The 24,795-nt window shown below is 40.0% G+C and overlaps 1 protein-coding gene across 2 annotated transcripts in view; it reads left to right on the top strand.

Annotated features, from left to right (window-relative positions):
- Positions 1–8,336: 8,336 nt before the first annotated feature.
- Positions 8,337–24,795, top strand: part of col5a3a (collagen, type V, alpha 3a) — a 42,499-nt gene continuing 26,040 nt past the window's right edge. The window contains exons 1-6 of one of the 2 annotated variants that reach the window (XM_063904004.1): positions 8,337–8,583; positions 16,839–17,006; positions 17,291–17,504; positions 17,887–18,049; positions 22,282–22,404; positions 23,784–24,191. In XM_063904004.1, coding sequence (XP_063760074.1) covers positions 8,499–8,583; positions 16,839–17,006; positions 17,291–17,504; positions 17,887–18,049; positions 22,282–22,404; positions 23,784–24,191 — 1,161 coding nt within the window. In that variant the 5' untranslated portion in view covers positions 8,337–8,498. The remainder of the gene's footprint in view (positions 8,584–16,838; positions 17,007–17,290; positions 17,505–17,886; positions 18,050–22,281; positions 22,405–23,783; positions 24,192–24,795) is intronic. The other variant, XM_063904005.1, reaches the window with a different exon arrangement.

The following is a 24,795-nucleotide window of genomic DNA, read 5'->3' as shown; positions in this document are numbered from 1 at the left end:
GAATAACTGAACAGTTATACAGTAGTCACATGATGTTTTGTTCATTTAGCTCATGTTATTTCTGATTTACTACTATATTAAAGTTCATATTCTAGATAGGACTTATTTAGAAGTTATGGCACACTCTTTATGGTATCAAACACAGTGTTTTTTTAATTTATAAAAAATATATTTTATAATAAAATACTACTAATACTGTTAATTTAAACCAAATGAGCTATAACACATGTCGGCTACACATATGAACATACAAAATCATACCAATTAAAATAATAAATAATAATAATAATAGTAGTAATTATAATAATAATACTACTAATTATTATTATTATTATTATTATTATTATTATTATTATTATTATTATTATTATTATTATTATTATTATTATGGTATTTGCTGTTGCATTGGCTATATCTACACCCCATAAATCCAAGCACTTGCTTGTTGTTGGACTCTTGACTTATTTATATAACTTGTCATCCTATGCTTACCATCATTTTGAAAGGTGATGTTTAAAGTTTCGTAATGCACTGCATTGTACTGCCACCTGGTGGTTATCAACAGTGTAGCACACTTGTGAAGCGTTAGTCCTTAATGGATGAATAATGGCTCATCAAAAAGTATTGCTAATTGCATCACTGTAATCCACATATTAAATCTATATAGGTCTGTAAGAACAATGGTCTGAGTTTGGTTATCGGCTGTCGTAGTTTGGTTTGGCAATGTTGTGATCAGCACAGCAAGGGTCTTTTATGGTGACATTTCTTGATGAATGTCGTAAGGGGTCGAAGTTCCCGTGATAAGATCTGAAACCAGGCTTTTCCCCTCTGTTTAAAGGCCATAGTGCAAGGGCCAGAGTCTGCTGAGTGTAGACTTGTTGCTTAATGATATGCAACCACATGCAAGGTCTTTGTTTTCCATTTACTCTAGTACTGAGCCTTAGTAACCCCAAGCAGTGAAGTGTGGATGTCCAAAAAGCTATCTGGAGTGATTCGTGAGTCAGCGATTTGTCGAAATTACTTACCACTAAAGTGATTTATGCCTTTCTCTTTTAACTTACTTAGAATGTTTGCATTCACTTCAACACTTCACACTCAAATACTATCAACTTTACAAAACGGAAATTGCAAACACTCGTGCTGGTTCACCCAAAGACAAAAACACATCTTAATGCATTTATTAGATAATGACACAATTAACACAATTATGTCTGTTTTAGGGAATTAGACTGAGCTGGAATTAATATGATGGATCTTCTCTGCTCAAGGATTACAAATTACAATAATTAATCAGATAAACGGGACTGAAACGTAGCTCCACACAGGTAGACTAAGTTTGGCAGAATTCTCTGTTGATCACTCTCAGATTTTGAAATCTGATTTTATATTGTAACGATGCAACTAGAATGTGCATGTAATTCATGATATTTTTCTGACGAACAACCTTTCTGTCCTTTTGAACATATCCCACAATTATTTGCACAGCCCACACAAACACACACACACACACACACACACACACACACACACACACACACACACACACACACACACACACACACACACACACACACACACACACACACACACAGGGAACAGTGGGAGAGGACAGGGACAGGGTGTTTCCTCTGGGGCCAAACTGAGGTTACTACTATAGGGAGTCAATAGTAGCTATTCTTTTTGGTCATAATCTTGAAGGAAGACGGGAGGAAGACATGTTTTAGTCCTGGTTAGATCCTTAAAGGGTTAGCCAACCAGTAGGCTGACTACGCAAAGACAGGTTTAGTCTTGCTGTGAAAAGAATTAACCTCAAATATGTAATGAATTATATAACCACAAAATATAAGAATAGATAATGAAACATCTTTATCCAATCATCACTGCTTGTGGTACAATGGCTATATGAAAACAGAGAGCACACTGTCAGCGTTCAAGAGTTCAGGCCCAATTTCCTCTTGCTGTCTCACAAAGCTAAAGTCTGCTCATTGAGAACACCCCCAAGCTGTGGCTCACCAGAAAGCAAAAGTTTCCAATGAGATAATAAAATAATAATTTGCATTGTCAGATAAAGCTGCTCCAAATCCAAGCTGACAGTGTGCGAAACATGCATCACAGGGAAAGTTTAGGCAAAATGCTGACAATTTCAGAGTAACCTAAAATTGAGTATAATGGCAGACTAAATCTCAGAATAGGAATAGCAGCCCCAAAATGGTCATATCACTATCTTAAAGCTGCCCACCAGTGAATTTGAAACAAATTGGGCTGGGAATAAGTGACTGGAATAAGTGACTGGAGTAAGGTCAGGGCTGTTCCTGGCTTGCTTTACCTTTGGAGAAAAGGGATAGGTGTGAGTGATGATGAAGAGGCGGCTGGACAGCCATTGATTTTGACCCACCTCCAAGCTATTAGTGTGGAATTTCAGAAGATTGAGGCACAGAAGGACAGAGGAAAGAGTAAAGAGGGGGGAGATAACACAAGTCCATACTTGCTTTTTCAACCAACATGCTCTTTTTTGCTTTTGATGACTTGTTGTAAACCATCCTCCGTTTTCATCTCAAACTTCACCCTGTATAGTTTCTCTTCTGAACCTCTGAACCCACATAACCCTCATTATAGCAGGTTTTTCCACATGCTTCATCAGAGCTTTCACCTGTTTCCTCTGACACCTCTGACCGCACTCCAGCTGTTCCCTGAAACCTACATCATCCATCTGTATATCTGTAATCTCTTTGTAGAAGTCCAAGTCAAAGAAAAGGACACCCCCATCTCCTCTAACCCAACTTTCATAGCTTAATAGTTAATTTCCTGAGTACAGACTTTAGGGATACATGAGCAGATGCACCTGGAACATTCACTGGTTTCCGGGCGTTTTGCAGCCAATGTCTGTTTTTAATTATCATCATTAAATATGGACTGAATGATTTTCGAGGTTTTTTTATGTACAACGCTTTCAAGCTATTTATTAAAAACAAATGAATGTTACGTTTTTTATACATTAGAATATGCAGTTTTTGTGCATGATTTTTTTTTCTTAGAAAAAAAATGCTTTAGTAATATTCCTTAACACACAGTAAGTATATCACACTGACCATCATTTGTTTTGGCCCTGCTGGTGGTGGCATCTTATTACAGTCGCATTGGACAAGAGACATATTCTGTCTGATGCTGCTGGAAGGATAAGGGACCCTGGCTGTGTGAAAGGGCCGAGGGGACTGGAATGTTTGCCACAGGTCAGGAGTGGCGCTTTCTGCTCTTTTGTGTGCAGTCTACAGAGGAGGTGTGGAATGCAAACTTCATGAGAATAAAAGGGACGAAAAGGGAAAGAGTAGCTGGGGGTCGGTGGGCGGGAGGGAGCCTTAAAAAAAGAGAAAGAATGGTTACAGAGACTTAGAAAGGAGTGAGCTGGGAAACTAGGGTGGACAGAGAATACAACTATTTGAGAGAGAGTACTAAAGAGAAGCCCACAAGCTGTACCAAAAGAGCAGAGTTAAAGCTGTTGCTGCAGCTGCACATCAGACACAATGAAAACTGCGCAATGACAGTGTGAAGATCATACTGTGTCATTTATGAATGCTAGGTTATGACATTCTTACACAATTCATAAAGTTACAGTTCACCATTATATTTCATTCAAACAGTCTCAGTCCATTGCCAGTTGAAAAGCATCACCGTTCATCACTTAAACAGCAACACTTTTTCTTCATTTATATAGTTGAATAAAACAGGTTATTTAGGTTTTCCAATAAAGGGCTGTAAAAGCAAAAAGCAAAGAGAAACAACAGCATGATGCCAGTTACATCTGAGAAAGTACACAGAGGGACTCCCAGGTGGGTGTCCACTTAGCCACTGTGGCACAATATTCTGAACACATCATTTGCTTTTTCCACTCCTTCCATCTTACTTACTTCTGTATTGTGAAAGAAATGATTTTGACTCAAGAGTCTAAAAACATGTGTTATGGCGACTTCAAAATAAAATTCAAATATCTTTCACACAGAAGAAGGGTGGAAAGAAATGCTGGTTTTAATCATAATTAGCGTCAGTGTTATGAAGTACCAGTTTTCAACATAACGGCTTTGCTATTTAGATCAAAACACAATCACTGTGTTTTGTGCTGTAACAGTGAAGAGGGGACAAGGGTGAGCTTGAGTGCGGTTGCTGGTTGAGTTTATTTAGTCTATTTGTTTGAGCAGTTCATTTAACAGACATGGTCCTTAGATGTTAATTAGTTTAGTCTCCCGTCATCTCTCAATCCTATAATCATCACCAGACTGGTAGTTCCCTTCACTGGCCCAATGCAAAAGAGAACATTTCCACACACTTTCGCGTGGTCACATCCCTGGTTTGGCAACTTAACAGCAGGGTTACGCAACAATGTGAATAAATATGTTTGAAAGCACAGCGCTGCATCCAATCCCTGTTTAACTTAAGTTCTGATGTTCATTTTGCTTTCTTTTAATACCTTTTCAAATACTATGGTTAAAGGAAGTAAGAGTGACTAAAGCTATCAATCTTATCCTATCTGACTTGCACACTTTGCCCACTGCGTATCGCAGGGAGATAAACCCAGAACACATGTTGCAGCATAGATTCGTATCACAGGGTGTGGTTTTGTACAAGCTCTAGTGTAAATACACATGCTTTCTGATATATCAAGATACCATCATCATCATATTCAGTGGGTGGCACAATCACATTTCGCTTGCGGTGCTTTCATAGATCATGGGTTTTACCAGCCTCTGACAGATTAACCTACATTTCCCCCATAAGCAAAATTTTAATTATTCAGTGTGCGTGTGTGTGTGTGTGTGTGTGTGTGTGTGTGTGTGTGTGTGTGTGTGTGTGTGTGTGTGTGTGTGTGTGTGTGTGTGTGTGTGTGTGTGTGTGTGTGTGTGTGTTTTATTTCCTTTCTTGAGCAGTGAGACTATATTGCTGTTCGCCAAAGAGTAGTATACGGATGTTGGCTGTTTTTTAGGATCTACATGTGCAGAAAGAAAGCTGTTGTTTTAGGCTCATCCATAATTTTGCTTTAACTGGGGAAATAAAAGTGACAATAGATTGGTGCGGGCTTCCCTCTACACACATGGTCCACCAACATTACACTCATCTTTAAAATCCTTGTTATAGCATAAGGACAGGATGTCATAACACTGTTTATCATCCGATATGCAACTAAATGACATCACACACTCATTAGGAAGCAGTTGTGTAAGATAGTAACTGATTTAATGTGGATACTTCATATTGACTGAATGCAGGGATAAAAGGTTTTTACCTTTTAAACATACATAAATCAATTATTGGCAAGCTAAAAGAGTCAGCTGCCTCTTTCTTTGCAACTTTGCGTGCATATTTCCTCTGGCAGTTAGCTTGTTGTCCTGTTCTGGCATGTTCTTTAACACAAGGTGAAGACCGTAGACTTCATTGAAGGCCCATTAGGGTCAATAATCCTGAATGTTCATCAGCTCCTCTTGGAGATTAATAAGGTTTCATGACTACCAGGGCCAAAAATGTGGTGGTGAATGATGACCCTCTCAGTGATTCAATGATAAGAAAAGTCCAGCATAATTTATTAGCATATTATGACCTGCAGTGGGAGGAAGCGTTACTTCCAATTTATGAAACCACACCACATGTCTGGAATAGACTTCAAACTTCAATACTGGAAGCATCATTTATGTAGTCCTGAGGAGATTTAGATTAATAAATTAAAATGACATATAGAGACATATCCTAAAGCTATTTTTCCCTTTAAAAATCTGTGGAAGATTCATCTCCTGCCAAACTTCCTATGATTTCTAAAGAATCCGTTAATTCATAAGTACATGTTAAAACACATATGGAGTTTAATTTAGTATCTTGGTGTTTCCACATGATTCGTCAGTGGGTACAAAATAAATTGCTCTCTTGGTTTCGGCTGGGTTTTTTTTTTCCAGGATAAAGTGACCTTTAAGTGACTTTAAATTCTAGCATTGTTAACATCAACTTGGAAAAAGATAATCTTTTTACCTTACATAAATTCTTATCAGTTGGATTTATGAAACCCTAATGGTTAATCACAGCTGACAGACTGCTTGAATTAAACATATGGATTGACTTTGATTTCAATTCGCATTTTCCTTTGCATTTAAATCATGTCCTTTGTCACAATTTTAAACCATGAAGAAAACCAAAGTCCTGGTGAATTTAACGCCAGGTATATTTTTGGAAAAATCATGTTAATGTTTTATTTGTTTTAATGTTTGTTCTGTGTTTCTTTTCAACACAGAACAAACAATCAATCTGTAATTTGCCCGGTAGTTGGACAAAGGTACACAGCACATGCTCCGGAAATATTTCTCACCCAGAGTTCAGACTACTCACTGGACTCTTAGTAACTATCTGCTAAAAGCTGTTAGGAATGTGGCCCTGACTCAGGTTGGCTAAGCTGGTACTGAGAAGTTAGACTGTGTGAGGTCAGGGAGTATGTTGTTTCCTTCTTTGGCTTTAATTTTCCTTCTGATCACTCTACAATTTTATTCTCCCACAATTAACTATCCTTGATGGAAATTGTATCTTTCATGTTGGTAGGGGGTTCCTTATTTTTAAATAATTCACTGTAGCTAACATTTTGACATAATTTATTTACCATGAAGAAGCATTAACATGTTTTGGACTTTCATCATAGCTGGTGTCATTAATGTTTAATGTTTAATAAGTTGCAGCTTAGAGTGGGGTTTGGCTAGCAATTATGTGGAACAGTTGCTCTGGATAAAGGAGAAAATTGTGACTTTTAAATGGGTGTGTTTCTCCCTCTTTCTGTGGTTTGAGACTCTTCTCCCTTGAGGAATTATGGCTTGGCTTCTTTTCTCTGTATGTTAACTGGGATTTTAGCTCCAAGTGATTTTACAAAGGCCTGTTGTAGCTTGGACTGGAGAAACGTTATCTTTGGTAATTTTCCAATTAGACAAGGTCTTCACAAGTCTTATCTTAGAGCATGTCTCAACTGAATAGCACAGTCTTCCTAGAATTAATTAGGCTTCTGGCAGAACTGTATTCAACCTGCACAGGTAATCAACACTATAGGCTTAAGTTTTGGCAGATGCTTGGAATGGATGTCCCTGCCAGGATTAGTTTTCATGTGACTTTTTACAACGATTATGTCAGCTCATTCCTATCAGCAGTTCCTCTAAGAAAATTGATCAAGCTGGTATTTAATGCAACCAAAATTCATTATGTTATATATATATATATATAGAAATAGATTTAGGCCCCGGCCGTGGCGCAACTGGCTGGGGCACCTGCACCGTACACTGGCGACCTGGGTTCGATTCCCGACCCGTGGTCCTTTCCGGATCCCACTCTAACTCTCTCTCCCACTTTTCTGTCACTCTCCTATCCGATTAAAGGCAAAAAGCCCCCAAAAATAACATTAAAAAAAAAAAAAAAGATTTAATACAAAATGGAGAAATGCTAAAATAACTCTTTTTAATATGTTGATGATGTTAAACATGTACAAAATGGATGTGTATGTCTTGTGAGAGGACATTTCTGTCTGAATTTCTTCATAAAAGAGCTACACAAAGTGGGATGACCATTCAAAATTAAAGTCAATTGTTTTTCAATAATGGGTTTCAAGCCAGGTGTCCCTGCTGCTGAACTCGTAGGCCATTAAGACCTTTAACCTGAGATGATTTAGCCTCTAGCCTCTCTTTGACCAAACTCCAGTTTGAACAGGCATAGAGAAACTGAAAGATTAGACTGATGGTGGGGGTAACCTGCCCTGAGCAGCAAAAACCTGACTTCACGAAATGGCCAGGGGTATTGTAATGTTACCCCTGGCCATTGTATTGATCTAGTGTTTCAATACTTTCGTGTGTCTGAAGTTCAACGTTTGTACATCACACACGCTCAAGCTTCAAGTGTTTTATAGAAAACTCTGATTATCAGTGGATGGTGAAAGTTAACAGGAAATGAAATAAAAATAATTAAATAATGAGATTCAAACATATTTAGCATCATCATCGTCATCATCATCATTAGTATTATGACAAGGGTCACTGTTTTCATGACTGAGACAATCTGTTCAAGTCTAATTTAACAATATACATGCAGAGGATGCCTAGAAGTGACATAGAAATCAAGGTTACTATGCCCCTTATTTGGGTAATGAGCACCTTTAAGTGAGACCTCACAAATGATCGTAAATAATAATCATGATTTAAGGGGGTTTTACTGCATCTCATTCAAGCGTCCTGGGACCGTCCTAATGGGAGGGAAGAGGCGTAGTAGGAGGAGAGCAGAGGGAGGGGAGTGATGGTGAGAGGGAGAACTTGAATTAGAAGGGTAGAGCGAAACTGAGAGGAGCCACCACAACAAAACTTCTCCAACAATCAAGCAAGTGGAACTACAGACTGACTTCTGTCCTTCTCTCCCCGCATGGCTGCTGGGTTCCTAGAAATATAACTGTAGTATAAAGTTTTGCTGGCGGAGGCAGAGGGGGGTCTCCGCTTGGAAAGATGGACCATTTAATAAGGAACAGGTCGCGCAGGAAAATACCGCTATTTGTTTATATCCTGCTTCACATAACGACGACACATGCAGGTAACGTATAGTTAACCATATATGATGCACTATCCCCTTTATCTGAGTTTCCGTGAATTTTTTCCAGGCACCATCATGCATCACTTGGTCCCATGCCAGCAAAGTTATTGGCGCAAACAAATAACCGTTACTGCCTTTTAATGTCGGATCCTCGAGTGCCGTGCAAATCTAATGCATACGTTTTCTGAATGCAAAACTATGAAAACTCATTAATATTCCGCATAATTGCACAACTAACTCCCACTCAGCGCTCCTTGTTCCAGTTTATATTCGAATTGAACACATTTCCAATGTTTTCAATTGGAATGCCTCCTTGCTGCGTCAGGTGAGCTGCAAGGCTCACAGCAACCTCAGGAGATGTATGATGTCACGTTTGAGTTTGCTTGTGACCAGCGTCAGTTTACTGTGAAAAGGTTTAACGTTGGCTTGAGAAAGCGAGGAATGGCTGAACACTGACCGAACAGAGTAGATTAAAATTCCTGTCATGGATCTGTTTAATGTGCCCTCTGCTCACATAGGTCTTAAGTGAAGGCGCTTAGCAATAACAGTCTTACTGCCTTAGTTATGATTATTCTGGCACACTTTAATATTTGACATGTTTTTTTGCAGCTAGCTCCTCCATTTTATACACACTTGATTCCACTTACATCTCTTCTAGGAGTGAAATAACCGGACTGATTTTTCAATTATCCACCTGCAAGACATTCTCTCCATCTGTCAAACACAGTGACCTGGTGTTCACATTTGTTGCACTTTCAGGCTTGTTGAGGAAGTGCTGCACCCAGTTTAACACTTCCTTGTCCCCAAGATAGCTAGTAACAACCAGCTTGTGCCATACATACTATATGTAATTTAGCCCACTGCTATATGTCACCCACACAGCTCTGCATGCCCTGTTGCTGTGTCCTGAGTATCTCCAACTGGCAGCAGACTATTTCATGCAGGTGCTGCCTTTAGAGACTCCCTGATAGGGCGACATGCCTCAGCAGCAGGAGTTAACCCCATGGTCACCATAAGTGCTTAAGAATGTCAAATTTTCACTCAGGGCTATCCTCATGCACATCCTTCATGGCTGGCATGATTTGTTGGAATTCATCGGCTGGCATAAAGTCATGGCAGGAGGAAGCAAGCCAACTAAAATAATCACACTCAATTGACGCAGCGGCTGTGGCGCCCACTGCTCTCTAATGAGAGCTGTGAAGGGAGAGGCCGAGAAGATTTAAAAGTGCATGGGCCATGTGGTGGTGCTGATATGGCTGTCTTAGATATGTGCATGGGGTTGATAATGTGTCTGTCTCTCTGAGTCTTTCCGATTTGTGTGCAGCTGTGTGTGTATTACAGTGCCAGAATGTTTTCCCATATGCTTTCTGTGTGTGTTTGAGAGAGATGAGAGAAGACTTTGTAGTCATGTTTGCTGACAGGAAGAGAGACATTCTTGCACACGTCCACAGCTAGTTTCAGTTCGAATCTTCTGTTCTTTTGCCTCAACACATTTTCGTTCAGTTTTTCTTTCCTTCTTTTTATGTTCTTGGGAATAGGGAGTGTTTGTTTTTATTGTATGTGCCTTATCTCTTTGTAACATCAATGTTCAACACTTGCTGATTCCCTGCCTAATCCTTGACTGGTTCTATGAGAGAGGGGAAATCGTGCGTACCACCCCCTCACTGTGTCCCGTTTGATCAAGCCTCCTTGCCAATCCTGCACCAGACTCCCAATGGAGGATTGCCAGCCTTGTTCGCCTTTGATCCATCAAAAATTAGTGGCAAATGAAAACAAATGAAAAAGGCAGCTGAATTTAGCAGGATAGAGAGTAACAAAATATAATTTGTACGCCTGTTACAGCTGTAGTGCTTTTTTCTGTTATGCAAGTTTGTGTTTGTGTAATGAAAACATTGAATATCAAAAGTGTCAGAGATGTTGATGTCTCTCCCTAGCTGCTGATGCTTTATGTGTCATATGAAACTGCCTCTCAGAATTTTAGACGAGGCAACTGTTTGGAATTCCCCCAAGTTTTTAATATGTAGGAATTATGCTTTAACACTTAATGACGCCAGATTGCAATCTATAATATTCAACACACATCTGGCATCCAGAGACTCAGTAACACCCTTCCCCTCAGGCTTATATGGTTCTGTGTTTCTGATAACTGGATGCTTCAAGAAACGTTCTGTGGGGCTATTTGTAGATGCTTCCTGTAGAATTGCAATGAGAAGACATCAGAGGGGCTGACTTCTTTGCAGTGTCCCCTTACATGTAGTCGGCCTCAATCCCATTTATAGGCCTCAGAAAAGATGGATCATAGTCCTCCATCACGGCACATTTCAGTAGAGACTGCAGTAGCAAGCTTTCCTTCCAAAGCCATCTGTAGGGTTTTGAAAACAATTCGCTACGCTCAAGGACATCATGACCTGGGTCATGTTTCAACTTCTCTGAACCTGCCAAGTGTCCTTTTCCACAAAGTCGCTACACAGAGGCCCACAACTTGATAAGAATTTCTTTAAAGTGTCCATCAGAAGCACAAAGGAACATAACTTCTAAAGGAGCATGTGTATATACCTGTCATGCACATGGTGTTCTACTTTGACTTTGCCAGCTCTGGTGTTACAATCCAATAATAGCTGCCTCAGAGTTCTAATGTCTGAGAGACTAAATGACAGCTCTGGGTTGAAGCTTGAATGGGCTCGGTCATGTGTACGCTTGCATGTTTGTATCCAGGTAATCCTCTATGCCTTAAGGTATGTGCACACATGCACATAATAACTTGTGTGTATGCACTTCTGTATTTGTTGTGGTGGTGTATCATGTTTCAAATTTATGAAGACCCGATAGCTTCAGAAGTATAAAGAGATGAGAAAACATCTTCCAACAGCAGGTCATTTAAACCTTCTACTCACCTTTTAAAGATACTTCAGTGATTCAAAGTAGTGTCAAGCAAGGTTAAGGGCCAATACTATGCATGCAGTGGAAATTATAGTAAGGGGATGAATTTTCGGTAGTCAGAACAGTAAAAAGGAACATCCTCAGAAGCATATTAGTACAAATGTGAGTGTGCAGCGGCTGTCCAGTTATGGGCCTTGAGGGGCAGGTGTTTTCTCTGAGGGCCAAACAGCTTTTTGGCCTGTTGGCCTATCATGCTGTGAACAAACATGAGCAGAACAAACTGTAGAAATTGAAGAATGTGGTGCTGATGTGTTTTGGAAGGAAATGTGTAAGCAGATGCCACCATAATCTTGCAGCTTCAAGACCAAAAGTAACAAGGGGCTGTTTCTACAGGAAACAGCCCCTGACCTATCAGCACAGTATCCCAAAACAAACTAATACTAATGTTGTGTAGTTCATGTTCAGTTTATTATTGTAGTTATAAAAGGATCAGTCTGCAGATTCCCCAGAGATTCGACATTGTACATACTTTGAGAATGAAAAAAATGTTGAAATTGTGAAATCTTGATATAAAGAAGCACAACGTGAATAAAAGATGACAAATTAGCACACCTTTTGCTTTCCCTTTGATGTGTTCGTCAAAGTTGATCAAGTTCAAATTTAAAAGGTATTAATAAAGTGGTATTACAAAAACAAGATCACACAATTCAAAACTTAATGTAAAGCACTTTTGGTTGCATTTATTACCATTTATATTGTCTACTAATACTATTCATGACCTCATAACCCTTCAGTATACGGTACAGTAAAAGCAGTTCCCAGCAGTCTACTACAACAGCTGACTTGACTTGTTCCTAAACTCTAAGCGACAACTCAAAGCAGACCCAACCACAAAGCGGGGCGATAACCATCTCGCCTTTCAGTTTGCATACTTCCAGCCCAACAAATGTCTGCACGTTACAGTAAATGTACCTTTCTAGTACACTCTTTTTCATTTTAATAACCTAGGTTTACAAGAAAAGAGCAAAGTGTGTGACAGATGAACTAATACAGTGGTCTAAAGTGCTGTTTTTTCTTCTCTGAAGGCATTATAATTAAGCTGCACATAAACAGTGCAGGCTGTAGGGCTATACTATTGAATCAGAGTATCAATCTTATTTGGCTTTTCATGCGTTTACATTTTCGTCTGTTCAGAGCTTGTATTAGCTCTCCTCACCTCTTTGTGTTATTGTCCACTCACAGCAGTGACCCAGAAAAAAGGTCACACCCACCGCTAATTAGATTAAGGCTGTTCTTCATGGAGCCTATGAGAAGCTGTGACTAGATTTATTTAACCACTTAGACTCGATCTGTCACCAGTTTTCACTATTAATCACTATATGTTTTACAGCTTGGTCACATTTAAAAGGTTTTCTGAAGAAATGCCCACTGAACAGTAGTTTTTACGGAGAGTGAGATTTCAGAGAAAGAGTTGATTTTCCTTTACTCATCTCAGGGTGTGGTCCATGATACGATGGGAAATGTTAGTTCACCGGATGCATTTTGGCTTAATGTATTGTTAAAATCCCCCAAGTTCCCAGGAGCAACCGTTTTTCACAGAGGAGTATTGTTTGTGTGCAAGTTGTATTTTCAGGCTGAGTTGGGAGTGTAGGTGGAGTGAGTCATAAAGAATGTCTTCAGACAGATCAGCTGTAGAAACACACAACACATTCTGTCCATGTATAACTGAAGCGATGTTGAGTTGTATGACTGCAGGGCATGGAGAGATTGTATCAAGTGTCACACAGCCAGAAAAGATACACAGATGTGGACTGTCTGGTGGCATTTCCAGGGGCTAGAGTATGATCTGTGTTGTCGAGCTCTTTTCTGTCAGTTAGAATGTGGACAGCTCTGTCGCTGGACAGACATGGTTGTCTCATAGAAAGAAAGACAGAAAAAATGCAAGAAAAAGAAGGCAAAAATGCCAGATGTCTGTTTGATTGCTGAATGTTTGAGATCCTTCCCATGTACTCTGACCTTTTGGTGTGATTGGAAAACTCTCTGAGTCATCAGTCCTCAGAGATCCTGTGATGCTATTTCAAACATGTTGAGCCATAAGTAGTGTGGATAGCATGTTGCAGAAACCAACAGAATAACCACACAATTTTGAGATCTGACTCAGTGGCGATATCCAACCAGTGACACTTATGCTCTTAAACTCTTGCTACGTTCCTTTAAAAACACCACAATTTGACAGATGAGATAAGGACATGAAAACCACAAAGCCTAACGAGATGCAAGCAGAGCCAGCTGCAGCTCGGACAGTCAGTGCTGCAGGATAGGCTGCGATAATTGGGACAACTTAAGGGAACATAAAGGGATTCAAAGCAGGTAACAGATCACTGTCTATCCTGTATTGCTCCATAGATACAGATTTCATATGGCTGCCTGCCACATATTTTATGCAGGTTATGCTTATATTCAAATATATTTTGCAGCCACTTTAATGGATGCACAGGTTTTCCTCCGTTATGGAATCAGCTTACCAAACTTATAACAGCTTATTTTGGGTGTGAGATGCCTATTATTCTCTGCTCGTTTATCTGACAGGTCATTGTGAATGCAGTTTCTTTTTTGGGAGGAATTCCTGCTTGTCTCAGATTTCTCCCTTTGGCATTGTTGCACATATTGATTGTTCTCTGTTGTCTTGTGAGTGTCAGAGGTCATCAGTCTCCTGACAGCCCATAGCTGGAACATGTTTAGAAAGGGGCCACAGCTATTTTCAAAATGATATCTGTTGAGGCAGAAATGGTCTCTATGTGGTTCTTAGTGTGCACTGAGATAGTCTTTGAATAACTTCAAATACAATTTTGCAGAAAAGTTAATTGCATTATTTTGTTTTGAGACTATTTTGTCAGGTGCTCTTTTGGACAGGCTGACAGAAATATCCTGCTTAATAAAACCCATGTTGTTTCAATTTAGAAAATCACTCACTTTGACTGTGTCAAACATCAGCATTGCCTTATGACCACTTTTTCACCCTGTGCATGTGTATGAATGAACGAGACAAGGAAAGAACTGGAAAGGAAAAAAGATAGACAGAAAGTGATCACCATTTGGGATCAGAAAATTAATTAAATTCAAACATTAGGAACTACGACCCAGACATGATGATAAGTGCAAAGTTAGTTTAGTTTGAACAAAAATCCAGATGATTATGCATTTAAGCTTTTAGCTACAAGAATAACGAGACCCTGGCACTCTGGCAAGGCATTGCTTTTTTTAATTCAAAAGCAGAGGCCTGATCAGGGCTTTCGAAGACGCAGCTAACTCTTTATCTTAATGTAAATGTCAAAATGGTTAAGACCAAAACATTCACTCTTCTTGCCAAGCAACCATCATCGTCATTTATTGGTATTGATTTTATTTCATTGGGCATCTGTATAAGACAAAGAGACGAAGTTAATGTGAAATCAAAAACAATTGAGGGACTATATTCATTAACCATGTGGGTGACTTGGCTGTGATTTTTTTAAGTCAACATCTTATTCCTTGACATTAAGGTCTTGGTTGACTGTCATGATGGTTACAGCAGATTTAAATATTATCCTAAAGACTGTGTGGGGCACACACAGGGGCACACACAGGGGCGCACACACACACACACACACACACACACACACACACACACACACACACACACACACACACACACACACACACACACACACACACACACACACACACACACACACACACACACACACACACACACACACACACACACACACACACACACACACACACACAACACACACACACACACACACACACACACACACACACACACACACACACACACACACACACACACACACACACACACACACACACACACACACACACACACACAAAAACTGTATGGGGGTTCAGCTGTTAGAAGCCAGCAGCCTCTTTAATTATTGAATATACTCTACTGTTTACTACCTCGATATGAATAAAATCATAAGCCCTAAGGTCTGAAATACCTTTAGGTCTGCTGCCTACCTAATGTTTTCCATTGTTGGAGCCTGGCTGTAATTCACAGCTTAACCTATTTACAACCCTGTTGCCATGCTAGGGGCCTGGGAGGGCGCGCTCACAAAGCTGTTTGGAATAAATGGCCTCTGCTATGCAAATAAATAATGCCATAAAATGCAATGTGGTGTTTTTCTGTATGCAATGTCCGGGCAACTGTATACTCTCTCAACATGTTTAATTAACAATGGGGGAAAAAAGGCCATACTCTGTATTAGCGGCAAGAGCTACAGGAGGCAATTTGGGTTTAGGATCCTCATTTCAGATGCCTGGAATGTTAAGTGCTGAACAGGCTCTGTGTAGCAGCTGGTGGGAGCCTGACAAGGCACAAAACTCTGATCCTGACTAATGCTCACGGCAGCCCTTTATCAACATACATTCGACAACATGACCAGGGGACTGCGAATAAAGCTGAGGCTTATTGTAATGAGAGAGCCAACACTGGCAGAAACTTCAAATCTACAGAGAGATTTGTTCATCAAAAATAAATCCCTATCTTAACAATTAATAAGATTAGTTTCCCTCTATTTAATTCAAATCAGCTTGTTTCAAGAGTTACTCGAATACTATCTCTATATAGTATCACAGCAATAACCATTGTTCTGTTTGTTTTTTAGATTCAACATGCACTTTGGGATAAAACCTGAAAAAAGGGAAAATGGAGAACAAATCTAACTTTGTTTTAAACAAGGTTTAGGACAGATGTTTAGCTGTGAGAATACATGAATCATTGATGCGCCTACTTATGCCCATGAAGTGTTTAAATTGTGATAAATGTGATACGGACATATTGCTGCTCGCTGGGGCAGAGTGAGCAGTGTGCAGGTGTCAGCTGTCAGGTGTGCTGCAGTAGGATTATGGGTTAGGCTGTGTACCACCCCTATCCTATAATAACACCCACAGAAGCCTGGCCACCTGCCGCCACATCTCAGAGGAGCCCGTCTCTTCCGACTACTAGGAAGCAGGAAGCCTCCGCACTTTAAAACAAGCTTCCAGCCACACTAAACCCTGCTCTTCAGCTGTGTAACAACCGGCACTTAACTGGGCCAGACAACAAAGTGCTGTCATACTGATGTGACTCAAAGCATGCTGCTTTAATCGGCTATGAGTTTCCAGCCTTCCTTATTTTATAGTTTTGTGCAAGGCTATAAAACAGGAAAGCAGGACATCAGCTTTTTATAAATCAAAACATGTATTCTTTAGATCGGTAGAATAGGAATAGTTTGGCAGCATCAAATCAATTCAACTTACATATTTCCTATATCTGCTATATTACAGTTTGCAGAAGGTTAACTTGTTTCCTTTCTTTCCTTTTCCAGCTGATCCCATTGACGTTCTGCAAGTGCTACAGCTGTCAGAGAACATGGAGCGGGTCTCCTTGGAGGCCGGTCTCTGTACCAGCAGGAAAGGTTTGGAGGAGTCGGACCTGGCCTACAAAATAGACAAAAACATCCAGCTCAGTGCTCCCACCAAACAGCTCTTCCCTGGTAATTAACTTTTTTTTCAGCGGGATTTCAAAAAAATGCAGAAGCTATCAAATGTGTCACTTTTCTAAATGATTCTTCCCTCAATAGAAACCTTAAAACTTCTGCCTTCTAATTCTCTTAACTCCTCCTCATGAGTGTTCACCGCTTTCGTGGGCAATGTTTTTCATCATTATTATCTTTACTCAAGTCTCACTGGCAGCGGGTGGTGCCTGCATGTTATAAAAATATCCACTCCCTGCTGTGCTCTCTCGTGTATGACCTTTTCTCCTCTCACTTCCTCTCAGATTCCACATTTCCTGAGAATTTTTCCGTGATGGCTACAGTAAGAGCTAAAAAAGGCTCCCAGTTCTTCCTGCTTTCAGTGTACGATGTCCAGGGGGTGCAGCAGCTGGGGCTTGAAGTGGGTCGTTCTCCTGTCTTCCTATATGAGGACCAGCATGGGCAACCCGCACCAGAATTGTACCCAATCTTCAAGAAAATCAACCTGGCTGATGGAAAGTGGGTAGTTTGAGCAAAAATGTCTCCATCTGAGCAACACAATAGCTGTCTTTCTTTTAGTGTGACAGCACACTGCATCTGATCTGTGTGCTCAAGAGATTTACCAGCACTGTGTAATATACAATGAATGTGCCTGTATAACTTCTTCAGGCCTTTAATTCTGAGGCGGGTGTCAATTCTGCTTTCTGATTCATACAGCCCACTTGAGGTTCTTGACCTTAAGTGTCCTAATCAAAAAAGCATTACATTATCAGGCTAAAATAAAGTTATTTTCTTGAATTGAAAGAGGTGTATAGCACATTTTTCTATTGCTGATTCTGCTGGGCAACAGACTTCTCTTCAGACACTACTGTTAATTTCCATTCGCTCTTCGTTCTTTCAGATGGCACAGGATAGCCTACAGTGTGCAGGGCAAGTCTGTGACCCTGTACTTAGACTGTCAGAGAATAGAAACACTGGATCTGCTGCGAGGAGACAACGCTGTAGTCAGCACAGAGGGTGTCACTGTATTTGGAAGACGGCTGCTTGACGAAGAAGTATTTGAGGTATGATATTGTCAAAGTATGGGAAATTTGAATATATTGTGTATTGTGTTCAAACAATGCAGATGATTGCCAGCAAATGTGTTTGGGCATCTCGTGTTGAGGCAGATAAAGAAAAAGGAGTACATGGGTTAGTATCATGTGCACTTTGAATTATTAAGTACTTAGGTTTAGTCAAGGGAGACTTTCACTGGGGTAATATGTAATGAAATGTAATTGCACAACAAAAAGGTTCTGGGTTTGAATCGATTCCCCCAAAAAATGGGCAGCCTACATCACATAGTTGATGATCTATATTGCATGGTACAATTTATAGTTGTGTTTGGGAAATACTTAGATCAGAAGAATACAAAATAAATAACTGAATTAAGCTTAAATGACATTTACAGGGAAAATCAAAGTTCAAGGGGCTATGGGGTGATAGGGATTTACTGTCACTCAAGGGCAGAAAGAACAAAGCAATTTATGTGTGAGCAAGAGCTGGTGGAGGGGGCGTGCTGTTTAGACATGCCTAGCATCATAATTTCCATTGCAAAGCCAAGTATTGACACATTCTCCATGTGGTTGGAAATGTCAAACATGCTGTTTTCTTTTGCCTTATCCTGTGCTGGTTCTGACTTCAATTAGGAAAAAAAAGTGGTTCATACCTTGGGTTTTTTCTTTTAGTTATTAGTTGGTTATCACAGAAACATTGAGTGTTTAAGTCTATCCAAATTGCATCTACCTAAAACATTGGGTAATTTTATCTTTTTTAGGTTGAAGTACACATCTTCAGTAAAGCGCATTGAATTGTGTCTAAGGTGCATCAATATGATGGGAAAACGTGGAGAAGCACGAAGCTTCAAACAAAGCCCTGGGAGAGTTTCCAATTCGTCTATTTCTCTGCGGTAACCTTTATTGCCAAAAGTCATTCTTTGTGCTTTCCATAACAATATGCAACCACTGCTCCATTGTCATTCTCAAAGAGGCTCCACACATCCCAAAACTCTGCTCAGCAAAGGAGCAATAAAGAGTAGAAAAGTGAGAGATATGTATAAAACACATATCAAATTCAGAGAAATCCGATCCCCTCATATTTTTGTCCCCCGAGACACTGAAAATAACCCACAGATTAAAAAAGGGGACACACTATTTAACATAAGTAGAGTACAGGTTGTTATTATTCCCTATTGGCATAATGGATAGTAACCACAGGCTTCTTCACTTTCCCCTGGAAGAACCAGATGTCCAAGAAAACCCCTATTGCCTTCGGGTTTTGCGTGTATTCAATAACTACCTTCCTGACCTTGTCCACTCATTAACCTTAACTTCTCTATGAACTTTCCTAACCTCAGTTACCCCTCCCATGCAATAGGTTACTCTGTGCTCCCTTCCGGCTCTTCCCTCTCAACAACAGGCATTCCAGTTTTTAAATGAATCCCACTTCAGTTAAGTTCTCTTGTGGGCTCTATACATCCCTTTTTAGAAGCAAAAGACACAGTTGCATCTTTGGCCTTGCTCCAACAACACTATCGTGCCATTATTCATCATCCTATTTGATCAACAAAAACGATTTGTAGTGATGAGTAAATCCCTTCAGAAGATCAAATCAATCTTCCAGTCCGATCCTGCTTTCTGCGGTTATTCTGGTCATTTGTATTAAAGTTCGGAAGAAGCTCAAATGAGCCATTCGTAAATTTTTCTTTGACACTTGATGATAAAATAAGTTTCAGTGTGTGTATTTAAAATATGAATTCACAGCTATATACATATTTAGGCATCAATGCTATATACCTATGGTGAGGCTGGTACCAGGGGAGGAGTAATTAAGCAGGCTGACCTCGGGCCCACTGTTCCCAGGCCCTGGTTCCGGTCCAGTATTCTCAGTGAGGGAGCTCAGCGTGGGAGCATTGGAAATGTGGTCAGCCACTAATGTCTCTATTGCTTCCAGATTTGTCCTACAAATGACTACAACAGTTTGGTGTTGAAACTTAACACACCGCATGCATTTGCAGTAAAGCAGAAATTAAACTGTCTACCAGCCTGGTTGTGCCCCTTTGGCCACTGCGTGCCCTGTTTGTTCTTCTGACATACTGGTTGGTTCCATAAGATCCATTCATAGTTTATTTGTTAGGAAATTCAGATCATTTTGGTTTTGATTAGGGCTAGTAAAATGTTTTTGGCTCACTGTTACAGGCATGTTTAAACCAAAACCTGTCAAGCATATCATTAAAGGGCTGCTTTATTTAAATGCTTAACACCCCATTGCTTTACAAGCACATTCAAACGGTCAAGGTCTTTTTAAGTAATATTTTGCCCTTGATAATAACTTATGTCTGACGGTGGTCAGAGGTTTTTTATTTGTTGTGAGCATCTGTCGCACTTTAAGCAAATGAAGATAATCTACATACTGTTTTCCTTCAGTGAGTTTACACTTCCTTCACTCACATGAGGTTGTGAGTCACACAAATGGACAAACTACTTCATTGATAAGATTCAGATCTCATTAAGGTACTGCACATTAATCAGCACCTCATATAATGTCTGCTTATTTGTGAATTGGTGAAGTGAGATGACTGTTTGCCTGCTGGCATCACACACCTTATTGCAGACAGCTGGGGAAAGCAAAGAGGTCACTCTAATGAACCCTTGCCAACAAAGCCACGTGTGACCTCGTGTGTGGATTCAGCTGAGGTGTTTTCCCTTTCAGCATGTCCTCCTCAGAAGTCTCTGCCCTGTCCTTAATGGAGAGTGGCAGTGCTTACATTATTTTGGGCAACACTTTAGTCACTCTGTGTTCCCCAAAGGAGAGAGCCCCTGCTAGGAAAGAAAAACAGGAAAACTTCTCTGGGAAAGTGTTTTCTTTGATCTCGAATTGAGATTGGATTAGATTGGAATAACTCCCCCCACTGCGTTTTTCTCTGTCTCTCACCTCAGAGTGCAATATTTTCCTTTGCTTGACACAGGCTTCTGGCTGAAACAGGAAGGAAAAAGGATTAGTGGATAACCCTTTTTTTTTTTTTTAATATTAGATTTCATAAATGAAAGCATAATGTCCACGCGTATTCCTATGTTTACAGTTTTCTGCATGGTGATAAAGACTCTGCATAGGCTTGCATTGCTGATACAGAAGAAGCTAAACTGGAAGATAAATGAGCCGTTGCAGTGTCAAGAAAAACGTAACACGTATATGTGTTGATTGATTTCACCCCTGGCCACTAAAGCCTAATTAATGAGATTACAATGGGACTATAATTACCACAACATCAAGCAGTTAATTTGACGTGCTTTATCATTAATGGTTGCCCAGCTGTCCCTGGATAACATTTCACCCGACAATATGTTCGCAATGGCCAGTCAGTTACATGGACCCCTATCAATAATGTACTCTAAACATTGTCAAACACTTTTGCAATGTGGCCATCTTAGTTTGTTTCTAGTAAAAAAAAGAAAATAAATGGTTTGTGTTTTCTTCAATAACAGTATTTATTGTATTGTAATATAAGTAAGAAAGCATTTGTAAACCATTATCATGTTCATTTGACAATGTTATGATAAATCAATTGACAATTAATATACTAAGTATCTCAGCTTAAAATAGCATTATGTAATAATATAAAGGAGACAGAAGACAACAGTGATGTTGAGAGTAAGGCTGTTTAAGATAACAGAGGCTCCTCAGGGCTCAGTGCTGCAGGGCGCAGCAGTGCTGTCTCTGTGCTTGTTTATGTATACACACTGGCTATGCCTATAGACTGGATGGAAATTGAAAGGTCCTGACAGGCACTATTTTATTTATCTTATTTGCACCATGTATGTTGAGTTGTTGGAGGAGCGTGGGACATAAGATTTTCATTGCCAACATATACGCTGTATCTGCTGTGCATATGACAAATAAAACCTTTGAAAACCTTGAAAACCTTGAAAGGGGGGTTGAGAGGGAGCTTTTTGACTGTTTCATGTACACAATCAAACTTCTCCTGGAGTTATGGGACACAGAGAAGCTGTGGTCAGTAGCAATTGCAATTGTAGTTTGATAATGCGACGGTATTATATATTGGTTTACATCTAGGTACATTCATTCATTGCAGTTCTGTTGGTCCCCTACTTTCTCTATTCTTTTTATACATTTTCTGGTCCTTGTATCATCTCTTCACTGTGCAGTGCAGCAGCTGCTGTATGTTTCTGTCTGATTTTTCTGTATGACTGACGTTATAAGGTATCACTTCTTACATTTCTGTTTGCTTTTATTTCAGGGAGATATTCAGCAACTACTGATTTTGGAGGACGCCAATGATGCTGCCGATTACTGTATAAACTACATACCAGACTGCGACTTTGATTTGCCCTACACCAGCAAATTGCCAACTGTTCACGAGGTCAGTAATGCCACAAATAGCGGGAAATGCCTTCAATTAAAAAACGTACGCAAAATGTTGTACAGTTTTTGCAAAGTTGCTACAGTGAAGCATAGCACTAGGTCAACAACTGCAGACACATGGCAGACAGAAAAGTCTGCTAATTTCAATGAATTCTATAGTTTTGATTGTTTCATTGAATAAGTGTTTTCCATAGTTTAGTGGCTGTGTTCTATTATGTAGTTGCTTAAGTTGACTTGCAGTAGCACTTGCTTCACAGCCAACTACTACAGCCCAAGCATGTCTATCGAATAGAGCTATGAGTCCCTAAGACTTGTATGATTTATAAGCCAAGAGCCTGAGCCAAAATAAGGTCTGAGTATAGTGCAAGTGTGCCGAGTCTGTTTGAAATAAAGAGACTTGAAAGATTAAGACAGAATAGGCCATCAGTCAAAGGAGAAGTGTCTTCTTTCAAATGTAGCCAACAGTGGAGCCTTCTTATGGTCAGGTGCTCACACGCACACAGCCAGGAGACTATAATTCAAACGTGATATAATAGCTCTTCCCTTACTCAAGGCGTGCATTAAAAATGGAATCAATCATGGATATAAATTACTGTATATTTCTTTGGTCGTGTGTGAAAGATAAGATAAGAAGAAAAGAGGCAGACAGAGGAAAAGAGGCAGATGGAAGCTGGACTTCGAGGATTACACAATTTTAACTGAACACTTAAATGTCTCATGTGTTCATTTTTAATGTGTGGCCACGTGATTACACTTATATTTTTGTTCACACATGTGACTACATTTAAGTCTGTATGCAAATGTGTGTGTTTGGTCACTGATTATGAACCCGAGATGGCACGTCAATGGTAGGGTTAGGCCATTTCCATAGTCATCCAGCTGGCTTTGAAAGAACTACAGCTGAGCAAAGAGCTCTGAATCCAGAATGCCAACATCTATCAGTCCCCTGACCTACTTCTCATCATTTTCCCTTACTCACTGACCTTGTTTATCAAAATCACTTCACTGATGACTTTCCCAGGCTATGCCTTATGCGTCATTTTCAAATCACTTACATGCAATGGACATTTCACTGCAATATGACACAGCCCATATTTGTTAGAGCACACTCAGGATCAGCAACTCTTTAGGACCATAAACAGTGACCCGCTGACCCCACAAAGCATTACGAGCAAACAACTCTACATTTGTTTGTCTCTTTTTTTGGCCAGCTCAATGGGAATCACAGTAGGGGTCTGACCCTATAAGAGCTCCTGTTTGCATTGCTACTTCATTGCTTTGCGCTATTTCTCTTATTGTGTTTTTATTCCCAGCAGTGTTTGTGTCACCCCCATTCTCTACCTGTGCCCTCATCTTGCATTCCCTTTCTCATAAAAGAAATCCCGACTTGCGTCTGAAGCCTTGATGCAAAGTGACCAGCCTGATGAACAAAAGGAGCAGTCCAAAAAGGACAAGAAAGACAAAAAGAACAAAAAGAAGAGAGACAAGGGCTCTAAGGGCAAAGGCAAAGGCAAGGGCAAGAAGGGATCCAGAAAGAAAAAACATGAAGAAGAGGGTTTTGAAGATGGCTTTCTCAGAGTGTCCACAACACTACCAGAGTATCTATCCCAAGAACCTTTTCAGCCTACAGCCTTTCCAGAAACTAAAGACACCTTAGAGGCTTTCATCCCCATGGAAGTATTCGACAAAACCCTCATGGAGATGCCCACACATGAACCTGACTCTACAGCTGAGGCCAGCACGCTGGTGCCCAGTGCACTGACTGAATCAAAGGTCACTGAGGAGGTAGACAAGTTCCATTGTAGATGCCCTCCCCCTCAACCCCATCCTGCTATTTTCAGTTCTAACTGATCACTCCCTTAATACCTCCTAACCATAACGAGCACCTTTTCCCTCAAGTTTCTTACCACCACCACTAACGAGCACCATCCTAATCATCACCTCTACTACCAGAAAACAGGGAGAACGCATCTTTGACATTTTTGATGTTCTTACTATATGCCTTTTTCCTGTATGCTTTTTGTGGAACATGCTGTAGCACATGCATACCGCATGTCCATAAGCATGGTATGGATGGTACATACAGTATTTTCTTATATGTGAACCTACAGAAGAACTATTAGGTTTAGAGGTCATTCAATGTGAATATCTGCTAAATGATTAATTATGAAAAGGCTAAAACAACTTTATGCTATTTAGTTATAAATCCAATCCTTTTTTAACATCCCATTGAAGCAAACAAGGAATGTTTATGTATGTTTTCTTCATGTATATTATCTGCTAATTAACCAAGTAAACAAATACTTCATGCTCACGCTGTTCTGTAGCAGTGGCAATCTCTGCCATGCTGCCACATAAATCTGATACATACCATCAGTTTATTACACTC

Source organism: Eleginops maclovinus, chromosome 16 (genome assembly GCF_036324505.1).
Source record: "Eleginops maclovinus isolate JMC-PN-2008 ecotype Puerto Natales chromosome 16, JC_Emac_rtc_rv5, whole genome shotgun sequence".
NCBI classification, from domain to species: Eukaryota; Metazoa; Chordata; class Actinopteri; order Perciformes; family Eleginopidae; genus Eleginops; species Eleginops maclovinus.
This window is presented reverse-complemented; position numbering and strand designations above follow the sequence as displayed.